The 17,256-nt window shown below is 40.0% G+C and overlaps 1 protein-coding gene across 1 annotated transcript in view; it reads left to right on the forward strand.

Moving 5' to 3' along the window:
• Positions 1-17,256, forward strand: part of KIF13A (kinesin family member 13A) — a gene marked incomplete at its 5' end in the record, with an annotated part of 226,880 nt that overhangs the window by 165,250 nt on the left and 44,374 nt on the right. Inside the window, 4 exons of the mRNA XM_021712662.1 lie at positions 8,657-8,870; positions 13,679-13,841; positions 15,679-15,819; positions 16,861-17,010. Coding sequence (XP_021568337.1) covers positions 8,657-8,870; positions 13,679-13,841; positions 15,679-15,819; positions 16,861-17,010 — 668 coding nt within the window. The remainder of the gene's footprint in view (positions 1-8,656; positions 8,871-13,678; positions 13,842-15,678; positions 15,820-16,860; positions 17,011-17,256) is intronic.

The following is a 17,256-nucleotide window of genomic DNA, read 5'->3' on the forward strand; positions in this document are numbered from 1 at the left end:
TCCCTCAGGAAATAACCAGAAAATGAATGGTCCCTTTTTTGCGACTCCTGTTCCCAAGTCAGTTTTAGTAACATTTCCATGGTCCTAGATAACTGAATGATTTTGACAGCATTCTTTATCAAATTTCTCTTATTGAGCCTGTCATTTCTGAAACCTTGAATGTGAAAATACCCAAGAGAAGATGAATTCAGGAATTTTAAATATAATCTGATGGAAAGATAAAAGTAACAACATTTTAGTATAAACTCAATTGGAAATTATACCCCCAAAGAGACTTATTTAATAAGTCCACTTGGGCTCAGTGGCTCAACCTGTAATCCCACACTTTGGGAGACTGAGGTGAGTGGATTGCCTGAGCCCGTGGGTTCGAGACCTGCCTGGGCAAGTGGGCGAGACTTTATCTCTACAGTAAATCAAAAATCAGCCGGGCATGATAGCGCATGCCTGTAATTCCGGCTACTTGGAAGGCTGAGGTGGAAGGATCGCCAGAGCCCAGCAGGTCGAGGCTGCGGTGGCCGGGAGCGGCCACTGCACTCCAGTCTGGGCGACAGAGTGAGACTCCAACTCAAAAAAAACCCCCAAAAAACCCAAAAAAATAAATAAGTCCAGATAACTTACAAAAATTGTAGTGAAAATGAAATACTGTATAGACTTTTTGCTTGACTTACACTTCAGTCTTTTTCTCTGAAGAAGAGATTCTCCTGAGCATATTGTTTCTGGATCCCTCTTTCCAGAAGGCTTTCAGTGTTTAAAGTTTTTTCCTTCCATGTCTAAAAGTCCATTTTCTTTCACCTTTTCTTTCTTCCTCAATGTTGATACAAACATGAATGCAGTCAATAAAATACACAACAAATTTTTTTCTTGTTTGTTGCTTTGTAAATCTGTTCCCTGTTTTTTCCATCTCCCAGCCTCTTAATTCCTAATCTTGGTACCTGGGACCTAGAAACCAGCTAGCAAAGTCCCTTGTCACCAAGCAAGATGGCATTTCTGGGCCTAGAACTATTTTACAAGGATAAAGTTCAGGGCACCTGAGAAAGTTAGTTTAGAAGCTTGGTCCAACTTCACCTTCCCAGTCATCTGCTCTTGGGGTGTCTAAGGATCCCTAGCTTAAACCAGGGAAACCTGCAGGCCCTAACACAAGCAACCTCTACCTGACAGGGGCTTAGAGAACATTTTGTTTTTACAGTTGAGCTCGTTCCCTAAACATTGGCTTTCTCACTTTACTCTTTAAATAAGGCTGTCTGGGAAGAACTCGAGTGTAGGGAGAGAGTTTTGGTGTGTGTGCTGCCAAAGCAAGTTCATGGTGAGAGAATTATCAATCAGATTTCTGGCGTATCAGATTGGGGATTCTGTTGCAGGAACTTGGCCTTTCTGTCGATCTCTATTTATGAGTTGTTAGCCTTAGGGGCCTCTTTTTTTAATTATAAAAATTGCATTAAAGAAAAGGCCAGACGGTGAGAAACAAGTGTAATATATTTATGGTTAAAAAGAAAATAAAGCCACAAAAAAAGGAGGAAAATAAAACTTTATGAAAGAAGTTTGGTAATTTCTCATTTTATTTTTTATTTTATCTTATTTTATCTTAGTTTATCATAGTTTAGTTTAGTTTTGTTTAGTTTAGTGAGTTTCACTGTGTTGCCCAGGCTGAAGTGCAGTGGCACAATCACAGCTCATTGCAGCCTCAACCTCCTGGGCTCAAGTGATCCTTCTATCTCAGCCTCCCAAGTGGCTGGGACTACAGGTGTGTGCCACCACACTTGGCCGATTTCTCTCTTGAAACAGTAAGAGTGGGGTATTAACATTAGCTACTGGGGCTTTTAACACTACAGCACAGGGTGGACCACAGCTAGAAGTCATGCTTCAGTCCACTGTACCAGTTGCCCACCAATTAGGAGGAATCCCGAAAGATCTTCCAAAGTGATGTTTACACATCAGAATCACACTGATGGGTCATTTAACAACATGCTTGAGCAACACATCTCCTGTGAATGATCTTTGGAAGCCTGAGGGAGCAAGGTGTGCAGGAGGGTGTGGACTCCAAACTCCAGGGAGAGAAACACCCATTTGGAAAGAGCTAATTTTTTCAGATGCAGTTATAGAATTCTAGACATCTCTCCCCCAAACCTACAGAATTTCCAGATGGTATCAGTCTAATCTTTTATCCATCCTGGACCAAAAAATAAAAGATTTTTTCCTTTATTCCATTGCTACTTCTTATATATAAATTAACCCCCTGAGTAACCAGTTAATTCTTCCCATCCTGTTAGCTAAACCAATTAGAGTTGTCAGTAACCTGTGCATGGTGTTAGCATGAGTTATTCATTTGTATCCCAGATCAGGCCTTGCTCTCCAGTGTTGATTTTATCTGCATAGAAGTAATGTTTCCCCCTTCTGCACCCTGTACCCAGTTCCAATGGAGCATCCCTCTGGGGCACACAGACATGCTCCGAAGCAAGTGCTGGCGTGCTGGTGGCCGGACAGTATTCATTGCGATTCCCCTCTACTGCTAGGTGGCTTCCCGATAATAAGCCTGTCTGCCTGGTGGTTGTCCCCATGGTGGTCCTATTTGAAGATTCTCTTCCCTCTCATGTGGTTTCAGACGAAGCTCCTCCACAAACACTGGGATAAAGGTTTTTAAGTGATTGATATTAGCATGAGGGGAGCTTGACTGGTTGTTAGCAGTGCTGCTAATTGATGCTTGTGCTTTATGCTTTGGCAAAGTCTAACTAACGTGATTGGGAAGAAGTTGAAGTTTTCTGCCTGATGAAAGTAGCCTGTATTCTTGATTGAAGAATATTCCTTTTCAGTGATGACCCCTCCCACCTGTGTTCCATTTCCATTCCCTTCCCAGTGGTTAAAATCTGACAGTTGTTCTTTTCTCTATGCTTCCAACAACACTGACAAGTATTATTGGCATTATTGCTCCTGTGACTAATGGCTTCATTATTGTTGACAGCAGAGCAATTCAGGACAGTAGTAGTTTCAGATATATGTTCACCTATGTTATCCCGGTAATAGACCAGAATAATGTATTTTGGAGTCTCTAGAGTAAATCCTATAGTATCCCGGTAATAGACCAGAGTAATGTATTTTGGAGTCTCTAAAATCCAATTCATTTGAATTAAAAGTAAAAGGAAACTTAGTATCTGTGGACAATAATACCTGATCTATTAAGTTCGCAAACTCATGCTAGAAAAAGTGCTGCATACCTCATTGCTGAATATCACTAGGTCATCTTCAAAGTTTTCCACTTGGGAAGCTGTGCACTGATGCCAGTGCCTAGTCCACTTGTTAAAGCAATTTGGGAACTCTTTTTATGGAATGGACATCAGAACTGTCATCATGTTACCCTTCATGTACTGAATGTCATCAAAATATCTTCCTTTCAATATTTCCTTTATCTTCAGATAAAGAAAAAAGTCATTGGGGGCCAGATCAGGTGAGTAGGGAGGGTATTCCAATACAGTTATTTGTTTACTGGCTAAAAACTCCCTCACAGACAGTGCTGTGTGAGCTGGTGCATTGTCGTGATGCCAGAGCTTCTTCAGGACCATTTTTGCACACACCTTTCTCATGCCTAGATTTTCTATGAAGATTTTCCTGTTTCTCTATCAATGTTTATTTGGTCTGCTATGCTTCTCACAGTCAACCGACAGTTTTGATGCACAATTCGATGAATTTTTGCAATGTTTTTGTCAGTTCTGATTGTTACTGGCCTTCCTGACCTTCTTTACCAGTGATGCTTTTTCTCCTCTCAGAAAAACATTTAATCCATTTGTACACTGCTGTTTTTTTCATGGCATTATCACCATGTACTTGGACTAACATGTTCCTGATTTCACTTCCATTCTTGCCAAGTTTAACAAGAAATTTAATGTTTGTTCATTGCTCTAATTCAAACTCTGACATTCTTGTGATGATGAACTCTGATGGCCATTCTGGAAAAAGAGTTCCAAAGTTGCTTTGATGGGTAGACTAGGCATTGGCATTGGTGCATAGCTTCCCAAGGGTGCTTGGGAAGGTGACTTTAAAGGTGACCATAGTAATATTCAGCAATGAGTTATGTAGCACTTTTTCTAGAATGAGTTCATGAACTTCATTGTCAGATAGTGTACCTTCATCCCAAGCATTCAAAATAGGAATCAGACATTTATCTCTTCTCAGTGTCAGTGATAGCTCTAAAGTAAAGAGCAAGTAAGGGACTGGTAAAGAGTCATAGAGCCAGTTTACTCCATCTGGGATCAAAAAGTTCCTTTTTTTTCCCTGAAAATCTACTTCCTTTCAATTCAGTGCCTTGGACATTTTGGTGTGAATTAACTCTAAGTATCTTTCTTTCATGGATACTCTTCCACCAGCACCACTACCGTCTCCATTCTTTCTTTTCATTCTCTGAAAAATAGGTCAGTTTGAACTCATTTCATAGTTACCTACCAGGTAAAGAAAAAATTAATGAGGAAGAGAAAGTGCTACTTCCAAAGTAAATGTGGTCCTTTCTATTTGAGAACAGGCTGAGTAATCTTTGATTTTTTGTCCTGGGCCACATTGCAAAGTCAGATCAACTTGCTGATTCAGATGGTCTGTTTAAAATATGCTATGTGTAGTGGTATAGGCTTGAAACTGGTTCATTTGTTTGCAAAAAAAATGTTATTGAAGTTTTCCATGAGAAAGCTATTTCCAGACTGGTATCAGGAATCAGAAGTGAAACAAAAACCCAGCCCAAAGGCTTCCATCAGGCTGCGGGTGGTGGAGGTAGATCTGGGTGTCCCCAGGGTGGGGCCTACAAGGCTTTAATGTGGGAGACTCAGGGGAATAATGCATTGAGTTGCTTTCTGTTCCATGTCTACACTTTTTTTGTGGCCACTGATGATGCCTGGTGGGTAGTGGTAGTTCTATGCCATGGTTGCTGTTAACACAGTTTTAAAGAGCCTCAGTCACATGACCTCTGCTTTGGCATGGAACCTTGGACTTAGTTTCCTTTGGCCTCAGCCAGTTGGGACTGTGTGTATTTTTGCACTACTGACTAACAAGTGGAAATGTGGATTAAATATCTTATTTGGTATGCCTGAGCAAAAACCCCATAATGCTATTTATACAATGGTGTGCTTTTCCAGTTTCTGGAAAAGAGTTATAAACACTAAGTTAGAACAATTAGGACCCCTGAAAGCAAGGTTCTATATAAATATATATGGATGTTAAGCACCCTGTTTTGTCTTTTTTAAACCCAGAGCCCGTATACTGTTTGTGAAATATATTTTTAGTTACAATCTGAGGGAAATTTTCTTCTCTAGAGCTTACATTTAAAATGTCTTCAGACTTTCTCTAAAACATTTGCCATATTTTTTACATTTTCTTCAGTAATTATAGGGCTATGTCAGAAGTTCCAGTGCTTTGGAATACATAGATTGTTATTCGGTAGAAAATGTTTTATTCACCAATAATCAGCCTTTGTATCAGAAGATGTCTTTTAGCCAGGCATGGTGGTGTACATCTGTAGTTCCACCTATTTGAAAGGCTGAGGTGGAAGGATCATCTGAGCCTAGCAGCTCAAGGCTGCGGTGGTCATCAGCATGCGTCCCACTGTACTCCAGCCTGCACGACAGAGTGAGACGCCTACTCAAACAATAAATAAATAAGATGTTTTTTTAAGTTCACTTTTCATCTGCTTCTAAAGTTTTATATATATATTTTGTTGTTGTTGTTGTTTGTTTGTTTGTTTGTTTGTTTGTTTGAGTTGGAGTCTCACTTTGTCGCCCAGACTGGAGTGCAGTGGCACGCTCACAACCACCCCAGCGTCGACCTCCTGGACCCCAGCAACCCTTCCGCCTCAGCCTTCCAAGTAGCTGGAACTACAGGCATGCGCTGTCATGCCCGGCTAATTTTTTGATTTATTGTAGAGATGAAGTCTCGCCAAGTTGCCCAGGCAGGTCTCGAACCTGTGTGCTCAGGCAATCCACTCACTTCAGCCTCCCAAAGCGCGGGATTACAGGCTGAGCCACCGAGCCTGGCTTTTTTTTTTTCTTTTTATTCGTGATATATTTTAGAGACTCTATGTCAGGATTCTATGAAGAAAACTATCTGCTTGTTTGAAAAAATGCTGAATTTTAGAATTTTATATCAGCAGAGAACAATATTTTTAAAAGTATCTACTCTTTCACAAAGTACTCATTTTAATTAAGAAATTAATGTAGTATGAATACTACAGACTGTGTGTGGTGGCTCATGCCTATAATCCCAACACTTTGGGAGGCCAAGGTGAGAAGATTGCCTGAGCCCACAGGTTCGAGACCAGCCTGGGCAACTTGGTGAGACCTGATCTCTACAATAAATCAAAAATTAGCCAGGCATGATGGTGCATGCCTGTAGTTTCAGCTATTTGGAAGTCTGAGGCAGAAGGATCACCTGAGCCCAGCAGGTCAAAGCTGTGGTGGCCATGAGTGTATCACTGCACTCCTGCCTGGGCGACAGAGTGAAACTCCAACTCAAAAAAAAAAAAAAGAATATTTCAAACTCTAGCTCTGTCATTTATTAGCTTATGTGATCTTAGGTTAACTACTTAACCTTTCTGAGCCCTAGTTTCCTCATTTAAAAAATCAGGATGATATTCACCCTTAAGTGTGTTGCAATGCTTTCAAAAGATGATGCATGCAAAGGATATAGTACTTCTACCTGAGCCAGTAACTAGTAGAGTCAATGTTGCCATTGTGGTTGTCATTTTTATTAAACAACTCACCTATACTGAGTGTATCGTGTTATTTTTTTAATTGCTTATTTTTGTTTTGTATTATTTAACCTTATTTTTTAAGCTAATATGTTATCTCTTTCCTCTTACTGCTAATGAAGAAAATGGTATAATTTACATGTTTATGTCATAATTGATAGTATAGTTTGGAAAAGTCAGTCAGCAGCCATTATCAGGTAATATAAAAATTCCTCTTGAGGCACTTTAATTTTCAACTTCATTCCTGGAAATTAAACTGAGAGCCAGTATGTGGAAATACAGCACAAATAGCACTGAATAGCAGGTAAATGTGTGAATGTACAATGAGGAAATTATGTCTCAGGCTGGACTGAGAATGCATCTCCTCTCAGTACACTTCATGGAAATATTAGCTATGATGGTAATTTTCCTGTTGTGTCATCTAGACTGTCTAACATTGCTTTCCTACAGTCTCCTCACTTAGGGATGTCAGTGACTTTCTCTTTTTACATGTGGCTAGAGCTTTGCTCTATCTCCATGGCATCCCAGCTCATTGGTCATTACCAAGCTAATGTCCCACCCAGCCAATTCACTCTTTAGAATTGAGTCCCACAGCTCCCACTAGTCCTCACAGTGGCTCCTTTGAATAAGATCTATTAGCATAGATAAAGTGGTATGGCTATACTTGTTTACCCATGTGTATGGTGGTGAGCTCTATATCAGTAACAATTAGATCTCAGAAATATGTTTCTCTTATTTTTGCTGGTGAATTGCCCTTTTAGATATTACTAGCACCTGAGAAATTGCCAGACCATATCCCCAGTCAATATTTTCAAACATACTAGGAGGACCCCAAAAACCAGAATTTATTTATAAAAAATTGTGTATATATTCTTACTTGTTTAACCTTCAGTCACCTTCAAAGTACTCTCCATTTGATGCAGTACACCTACAATGACACTTTTCCACTGCTCAAAACATTTTTCAGCTCAACAACTTTGATGCCTTTTAGTGCATCTGCTGTTGTTTTATTTCACATCTTCTATATCGGCAAAATCTTTCCCTTTGATAACCTTTTTTCATCCAAAATAAGTCGTTCAGGCCGAGATTGGGTAAAAAGGGAGGATAGGGCATGGGGATCATGCCCTTTTTGGTCAAAAACTGCTGAACAGTCAATATGGTGTGAGCCGGTATGCTCGTGAATCACCCATTATGAAATGAGCCAACACATTGAAAGAATCTTCAAAAAAAAAATTCACTGAAGTCAAATGCAGCCTCTCATAGCAACACTAGCTGGCGCACTGATGCCAGTGAGTTCCTAGAGCAATTACAATGTGGGGGAAGCCCGTACTACAAGGGGCCTACCCTTCAAAAGATAATTCTGGTGTTGTTGTTTTTTTTTAATTCCCCCCTCATATGCTGTGATATCTAAGTTTCCTACCACCTTAGAGAAATTCAAGAGTAGTAAGATTTATGCTGAAAGTCATAAACTCATTGTCATATACCAGAACTGATGTTAAATGGGCATAGAAATTAATTACCATAAAGAAAAATCAAATCTTATGTGCTTCTGTCTTTAAAGTTGTCCTGGATTTAATAAGTTTTTCTTCTTAGTGGATAGGATCACATTCTCTTCTCTTCCACTATCTGCTGGTTGTAGATTTAAGATCTATCTAGGATGAGCTCATCAAATTGAAGAAAGTAAGGTAGTGATTGTGAATAAGGTTTACATATAGGGCATGTATCTAAAATGTTAGTAAAAAAAAAAAAAAACAGTTTGAGAGAATTTCATCTGATAGCAGCCCCTCAGGCCTCTCACCAAAAAAATGCAGTGACAGGCTAGGTTCTGGGCCAGGAGATGGTTCTTGCTGGAAGAAGCCCTGACTGACTGTAGCACCTGGTATGAATACCTGTCCTAGCCTCCACTAATACACCTTGCCTTGTCTCTTGGCTTACCAGACCCAGTTCAAAATGTGGTTCAGGTCCTGGAGAAACAATACCTAGAAGAAAAGAGAAGTGCCCTGGAGGAGCAGCGGCTCATGTATGAGCGTGAGCTGGAGCAACTACGCCAGCAGCTCTCGCCTGAGAGGCAGCCACAGAGCAGTGGCCCTGACCGCCTGACCTACAGCAGCCAGACAGCACAGCAGAAGGTGACCCAGTGGGCAGAAGAGAGGTAAGAATGGCTCTGTGTCCCAGGATCAAGGCTCCAGGACCATAAGTTTTGTGGGAGGGGCTCATCAGGCATATCAGGAGTACAATCCTAGCAAAAAGGGAAGTTTTAGTCCCATATCTGGTTCGTTGGCAATTGGCTTTTCCTTTCACAGACATTGTCCACTCTAAAGTATGTTTCCTGAAATGTTAGCTGTTCAAGCCCTTCAGTAAAAATGGTGCCAAGTTAGAAGACTTAGACAGGTAGTTACTGAAATTGGGAAAGTCTGAATAATTCTTTAGTACAAAAGCATTTTTCCTATTTTATATTTATCATGCTTATGATTTTATTTAAATACAACTTCAGTGCTGAGAAATCCACTCAATGTGGAATTTTAAGATTTATGACTGTAAATACTCATTTCAGAACTCTCATAGGAGGCGGTGGTGGTGGTGGAAGAAATGGCAAAAATAATAACAACACCCACCACAGTAAAGACAATGTTATTTCCAACCTCTGTTGTATTCTTACCACAGTTCAGGCATGGTGTTAACTTTATTAAACACTCCCTACAGCACTACGCCACAGGAACTACTATCCCTCATAGACTGGGCAATCAGTTTAAATATCTTGCCTTAAACATCCATCTAGTAAATAAAAAAGCCAGAGTTTGAACCCAGGCCTGTTTATAGTTCCACTAATAACCTCTGTGTTATAATAATAACTAACAGTAGTAACAAAAGTAGCACCTGACATAGATAGGACATTTACCATGTGCCAGGCACTAAGTGCTTTACATATCCCTCTAATCTTCACAACTACTATTTCCATTTTACAGTTGAGGAAACTGAGGTCCCAAGGTTAAATGACTTACCCAAAGTCATTTAGCTGGTAAGTTGGGCTGTGTGGTCCAGAGCCATGGCAGTCTAACTCCAGAGCATCTTCTCTAACTCTTACATAATACCACATCTCTCACTAGCAGCGAGATGCTGAATGTGAGCCACGACCAGGAAAGATGACCCCCAAGAGGAGAAAGGGGATCCTTGCCTTGCATTAAAAGGTTTGCAGTGGGCCAGGCACAGTGACTCATGCCTATAATCCTAGCACTTTGGGAGGCCGAGGTGAGAGGAATGCCTGAGCTCACGAGTTTGAGCCCAGCCTGGGTAACTTGGCGAGACCTCATCTCTACAATAAAAAAAACTTAAAAAATAAATTAGCAGGGCATGGTGGCACATGCCTGTAGTTCCAACTACTTGGAAGTCTGAGGTGGAAGAATCACCTGAGCCCAGCTGTTCGAGACTGCAGTGACCATGAGCAGCATGCCACTGTACTCCAACCTGGGCTACAGAGTGAGACTCTTGACTCAAAAAGCACAACAAAAAAAAAAGCTCACAGCAGTACTACACTTGTTTGTGCTAAATAAAGAGATGAGAGACAATCACATTTTCCCCAGGAGCTATCTGCTTATCTGTCTAGATTCTGAAGTATGAAGAATTATCATGTTTATGTTACTCTTTTTTTTTTTTTTTTTTTGAGTTGGAGTCTCACTCTGTCGTCCAGACTGGAGTGCAGTGGCTGCTCCCGGCCACTGCAGCCTCCACCTGCTGGGCTCTGGCAATCCTTCCGCCTCAGCCTTCTAAGTAGCTGGAACTACAGGTGTACGCTACCACGCCCGGCTAGTTTTTGAGTTATTGTAGAGATGAGGTCTCACCAAGTTCCCCAGGCGGGTCTCGAATCCACGGGCTCAGGCAATCCACTCACCTCAGCCTCCCAAAGGCACGGATTACAGGCTAAGCCACTGAGCCCAGCTTTTATGTTACTCTTTATACTTTACTGTGTCTGGGAGAAACAGACAAAGTTTATCAGATGGTGCTTTTTCTGAAGAGCTGCCTTTTCTACATTTACTATGAACTGGTGGCTTTACTCTAAGCAACAGCTAGTTGTTGAAGGGAATTGGCATAATTGTACTCATTGATATCCTTTCTATATACTAAAGAGTATAGAAGATAAAGGCAAAGATATTTAATAGAGAAAATGTGTTGTTTTAATTGTAGTATTTTTCAGTTAAATAATTTAAAATATTTAAAAAATTCCTTTAATTCCAGATAGATTCTCTTTAGGGTTTTTTCTTAAATTAAAAAAATAGAATAGAATCTGGGCAATGTGATGTGCACCTGCAGTCCAGGTTACTCAGGTGGATGAAGCAGAAGGATCGCTTGAGCCCAGGAATTCAAGGCTATAGTCTACTATGAACATGCCTGTGAATAGCTACTGCACTCCAGCCTGGGCAGCATAGCGTGATCCTTTCTCTAAAAATAAAAATTAAAAAATTAAGAACTAGTAGACATGGGGCTCAGTGGCTTAGCCTGTAATCCCAGTACTTTGGGAGGCCAAGACCTGAACCCATGGGTTTGAGACCAGCCCAGGCAAATTGAAGAGACCTTGTCTCTACAATAAATCAAAAATTAGCCAGGCATGGTAGCACATGCCTATAGTTCTGGCTACTTGGAAGGCTGAGGTGGAAGGATCACCGGAGCCCAGCAGGTCAATGCTGGGGTGGCTGTGATTGTGCCACTGTACTGCAGCCTGGACGACAGAGTAAAGCTCCAACTTAAAAAGAAAAAAAAAGAAAAAAAAAAAGAAATAGTAGAGAGGGAGATATTTTGGGATTGTCATGCAAAGAGATAAGGAGACTTGCAATATTTATTTCATCAAGTTTCACTGAATAAAATTGAATATATCATTAATGGTGGGTAGTTATCTAAGTAAATGTTGATGGGTTATAAAATAATGAAGGACTCTTACCTACATAAATGCTGATGGGATAAGGAACAAGTATATTTAAGAGATGTTGAGAATTACAAAGAAAGCTACAAATGTTTGTTACTCTACACTTAGGATATAGTATAAAGCAAGATATAAATATGTGAAAAAATTAAATAGTAAAAAATTAACGGTTTTGTTTAACAATAGAAAATATTATGATTATGTGGTTTTCTGTGTCCTCCCCTGGAAAATAAGTAGTAGAGGACAGAAAATCTGTTTTCATTCATTGAAGTATCCCTAGTCCTAGAACAATGTTGTTACATAGTAAGTTCTTAGTAAATATTGTATGTTTGATTGAGTGAATGTATTGAAACGACAAGCAATTTGATTGCCAAGTGGGCAGAGTGTACAGTAAGGCTGGTGGTTATTCAGTGGAGGATGAGATCTCAGTGAAGTTGTGTCGTCTACAGAGATTTTCAAGGAGAAAGAAGAATTTCAAGTGCATTTGAAAGGTGGAGTTTGACTAGGCAGAAAGAAGGTAGGAGGGCATTTTGGATGGATGGTTGCCATAAACAGAAGAAAAGCAGTGGAGAGAAGTAAGATGCATTTGAGGGGTTACAAAAGAACTGTTTTGTGTAGTCTAGAAGGTGATTTATAGAGGAGTCAGGAGAATTAAGTCCAAAACTACTAGATAGGCTGTGTGGGAGGCCTACAAACTGAAGTATTTGGAATTTATCCTATGGGAAAAGAGGACTCCTACAAGATCCTGAGCTGAGGAGTGGCCTGAGGAAGGTAGAGGTTGGCAAAGACTGTCTTACAGAGGAGCAAGAGGAGTCTGGGTGCTGTGAGATTATTGAGAGAATGAGAGGGACCTGAGCCAGGGGTATGAAAAACAGAGAGACTTAGAAGGTGCTTCAAAGGAAGAGTCCACAGGCTTTATTTGGATATTGTGGAAAAGAGAAGCACTTGAGTTGATAGAATGAATCCAAGCATAGGTGATTGGAAATATAGTAATACCATTTAGAAGATATCTTTATGTTAGCATACTTACAATGTGCCTCCTCTGTCATTTCTAGGGTGATGAGAAAAGAGTAGAGATTTAGATATTCTGAGCTCATCATTTCCCTATGAAGTAAGGGCAGAGGGTGTATAGGTGATTAGAAACAAAAAAAAAAGAGAAAGAGGAAGGAGGGAGGGAGGTACAGACAGAAATAAAGAGAGGGAAAGAAGGAAAGAAAGAAATGGTAGAAAAGAAGCTATTTAAGGCACAGAGCAATCGTTAGACTGGGTTACCTTTGAATCCAGATTCAGATGTGAAATCCAGAAGTACTCTATTTTTTTCATTTGGTGGGTCTTTTTTGAATATCCTACATTGGGCCATGCACTTGGCCAGAAATTAAGTTTAGTACAAGCAAAGACATGGTCCCTGCCCAGATATTAGTCAAGTAATTATACAAATAAATGAAAAATTATGACTGTGGCAAATACTATGGAGGCCAACAACATGGGGTTGAAAGGACATATAAAAGGGTTTTAACCAAGTTGGGGCATTAGAGAAGCTTTTTATCAGCAAGTGCTAATGTATAGAGTTGAAAAAAAGAATTCCTGCTGCTACAGAAGTTCCTTACCACTGCATGACTTTTACTGACTGAAGAAATCATGGCAAACACTTTCTCTAACTCCAGCTCTTTCTTACCTGCCAACCCTCTCCACAGGCCCCACCCTATCATAGCACACAAAAGTCAGAATCATCATTTCTTTTTCCCAAAGGGTTTGTTTGTGTGTTTGTTTGTTTGTTTGTCTGTTGGCATCCTCATATCAAAATCTGGTAGTTTTCGAATGTTTATATAATTTAAAACCCGGTTTTTAGTTGTCCACTCCACAATTTGTTCCCCATCGGTGATTCTCAATAGACAGCCCGCCTGTGGGGAGGAGGGAAGAATAAGAGGTAAAATTAGTTGAATGATATTGCCTGAAAAGAGTTTTCTACCTTTTCCTAATAAGACTACTCACTTAGAAATAGTTTTCTTTTAGCTTTTCTCATTTGCTTTTCTGTGGTACCACAGGGATGAACTCTTCCGACAAAGCCTGGCGAAACTGCGAGAGCAACTCGTGAAAGCTAATACCTTGGTGAGGGAGGCAAACTTCTTAGCTGAAGAAATGAGCAAACTCACTGATTACCAAGTGACTCTTCAGATCCCTGCAGCAAACCTTAGCGCCAACAGAAAGGTAAGAATGTCCTTCTAGAAAATGAGAGCAAGGTATGCCATAGTAAATGGTATAACATGAAATCTAAAACTGATATCCAAAAAACATCCATGAGATATGACTCAAGGATGTTACTTTTAAAAAAAATTTTTTTTTTTTTGAGTTGGAGTCTCACTCTGTCACCCAGACTGGAGTGCAGTGGTCACTCCCGGCCACTGCAGCCTCGACCTGCTGGGCTCCGGCGATCCTTCTACCTCAGTCTTCCAAGTAGCTGGAACTACAGGCGCGCGCTACCATGCCTGGCTCATTTTTTATTTATTGTAGAGATGAGGTCTGGCCAAGTTGCCCAGGTGGGTCTTGAACCCATGGGCTCAGGCAATCCACTTACCTCAGCCTCCCAAAGGCGGGGGATTACAAGCTGAGCCACCGAGCCCGGCTTACTTTAAAAATTTAATAAAACAAAAACATTAATAAGAAAATCGTGATATGAACCAGAGGTGTTTATTATTTTTAAGACTTCTAGGCTAGGGACGCTAGCTCACACCTATAATCCTAGCACTTTGGGAGGCCAAGTTGGGAGGATCACCTGAGCCCAGGAAACATAGCAAGGCCTCATCTAAACAAAAATTTAAAAACTTAGCCAGGCATTGTGGCACAATCCTGTAGTCCCAGCTACTCAGGAAGCTGAGGTGGAAGGATTGCTTGAGCCCAGGAGGTTGAGGCTTTGATAAGCCATGATCTTGCCATTGCACTCCAGCCTGGGTGACATAGAGTCAGACCCCAACTCAAAAAATAAAAAATACTTCTGTATACCTCCTTGTGTAAGAATGCTAGTTAAATGGTGCCCTTTGATATGATACAAGCAGAATATACAGAATTTTAGTGGCTGAAGGACTTGCTAATTTAAATAATTTCTTTAAAACATTGAAACTAGAAATATATATTAGTAGTCCTGCCTGCTCTTCCTTGCATATAAATGCTCCTTTCTGAAATGGGTGATATGTGTATGTTTTGCTGCAATACTTTTTTTAAGAGTGACTTCTGTGGCTGGGCACGATGACATACACCTGTAATCCCAGGGCTTTGGGAGACCAAGGCTGGAGGATCGATTGAGACCATGAGTTCAAACCAGTCTAGGCAACATAGTGAAACCCTGCCTCCATTAAAAACAGAAACAAAAGAGTGAATTCTGTAAGAAAGGAAGAGTATTATGATAACGGTCTTCACATACACAGAAGAACTATCTGCAGGCATTTGGAAGTTCCTGTCATTTCAACTTGAAGATTTTTTTCTATAGGGAGAAACTTTGAAGAAAACAGTTTTTCATCCATTCATTTTTTTCCTCCAACAAGCTAGAAAATGAGTCAGAAGGTATCTTATCAGCCTTGCTGGGTGTTAGACTTTTGACCAAGTAGTTTCCCTTTAGGAAATTTATTCTAAGTCCATAGTCATAAAAGAATACATAAAGACTTATGTACAAGGAAGCTTATCATAGTGGCCTTTATAATAGCAAAAAACCTTAAATAGCCATGATGTTGAACAATAGAATACTTAGTCAAATGTGCAGCAAATCCATATGATAGGTTACTATGTTGATGTTAAAAATCATGTTTATGAAGAATATTTAATTTAATTATATTTTTATTTGGTCCTGATTATGATAAAAAGTGTGTTATGGGTATACAGCGAAGATAGAAGATAAACTAAAATATTCTCCTAGGTGATAAGGATTTTATCTTCTTTTGTATTCATTTGTATGTTTTACAAATGTACTACTTTACTATTATATATATTCCCTTAGCAATCAAAAAAGAAGTTATAATAATGTTCATTTTTCTTGTGTTTCTTCCTAACACAGAGAGGTGCAATAGTGAGTGAGCCAGCTATTCAAGTGAGGAGGAAAGGAAAGAGCACTCAAGTGTGGACCATTGAGAAACTGGAGAATAAATTAATTGATATGCGAGATCTTTATCAAGAATGGAAGGAAAAAGTTCCTGAGGTAAAAGACAAAATGTAAAGGAGAGTTGTTGATTTTTTTTTTTTTTTGAGTCAGCGTCTCACTTTGTCACCCAGGCTAGTGTGCAGTGGTATGCTCACAGCCACCACAACCATAACCTCCTGGGTTCAGGTGATCCGCCTTAGCCTCCCAAATAGCTGGAACCACAGGTGCACACTACCATGCCTGGCTAGTTTTTTGTTTTTTATTGTAGAATCAAGGTCTCACAAAGTTGCCCAGGCTGGTCTCGAACCCCTGAGCTCAGGCAATCCTCTCACCTCAGCCTCCCAAAGTGCTGGGATTATAGGTGTGAACCACCATGCCTGGCCTTGATTTAGTTATGTTAAAAGCAGAGATCCTACACATACAAACACATTCCCACATAGACATACACATAAATAGATGTGCCAGTGATACTTTAGACATTTATACTAGAAAAATAAAGTAAATGTGATCTTGAAAGAAGTGCTAAGTTGGATCAGTAATATAACATGTGATCCCCATACAGATGGGAACTGAATGAAGAGAACATATAGCAGATTCTTACTTGGCTTCGTTTTTAGTACATTTCAAGTGAAATGAAGTACATTTACACTGTTTTGTCAGTATTGTGAAAAATCAACTTGGCTAGAGTCAACAAGGATTGTGTATTCATTAGTGTATGTTCATACACCCCTAGCTATGATCATGGCTGCGTAGATTACTAAGAGTAATCTTAGTGTGCATAATCCATTTTTTGGACATTAGTAATGGAAAAGAAGTCTTGGCAAAGCACAGGGAAGGAAATGAAAAAGGCTACAGGTGAGTCATGGTAAGGAAGACAAGGCAGGAACTGAAGTAGAAGGGAATCCTCTGCACGTTATCACTTAGTTCCCCAACAAACGAGCCCCTGCCATATGCTAGTTTTGTTTTGTTTATGTGACATTCTAATTTTACTTCTTATTTAATTGGATAGATGCTTTCTTTAAAATTTTTTTTAAATGTTAGTTTTAAATAACATGTTGTTTCCTATTCACCCACCCACCGTCCCCTCCTGCTGCTCAGGCAAAGAGACTCTACGGGAAACGAGGTGACCCTTTCTATGAAGCCCAAGAGAATCACAACCTAATCGGTGTGGCTAATGTGTTCTTGGAATGCCTCTTCTGTGATGTGAAACTTCAGTATGCAGTCCCTATCATCAGCCAGCAGGGGGAGGTAAGACAGGACAGCCTTGGAGAAGATGGTGGAACAAGTTCATTTTTTTTGTTTTGTTTTCATTCATTTAAAGCTGTGTTTTTGAGGAAGATCAAGAAACTGGGGCAAACAGTCAGAATCTGCATTCTTTAATAATGATTGTTACTAGTAGAAGCTATGAGAATTAAGTTATGGTCTTAAAAGATTATTATAAACCGGGCTCGGTGGCTCAGCCTGTAATCCCGTGCCTTTGGGAGGCTGAGGTGA

This window comes from Carlito syrichta, unplaced genomic scaffold (assembly GCF_000164805.1).
Source record: "Carlito syrichta isolate Samal-C Ts95f unplaced genomic scaffold, Tarsius_syrichta-2.0.1 Scaffold303572, whole genome shotgun sequence".
NCBI classification, from domain to species: Eukaryota; Metazoa; Chordata; class Mammalia; order Primates; family Tarsiidae; genus Carlito; species Carlito syrichta.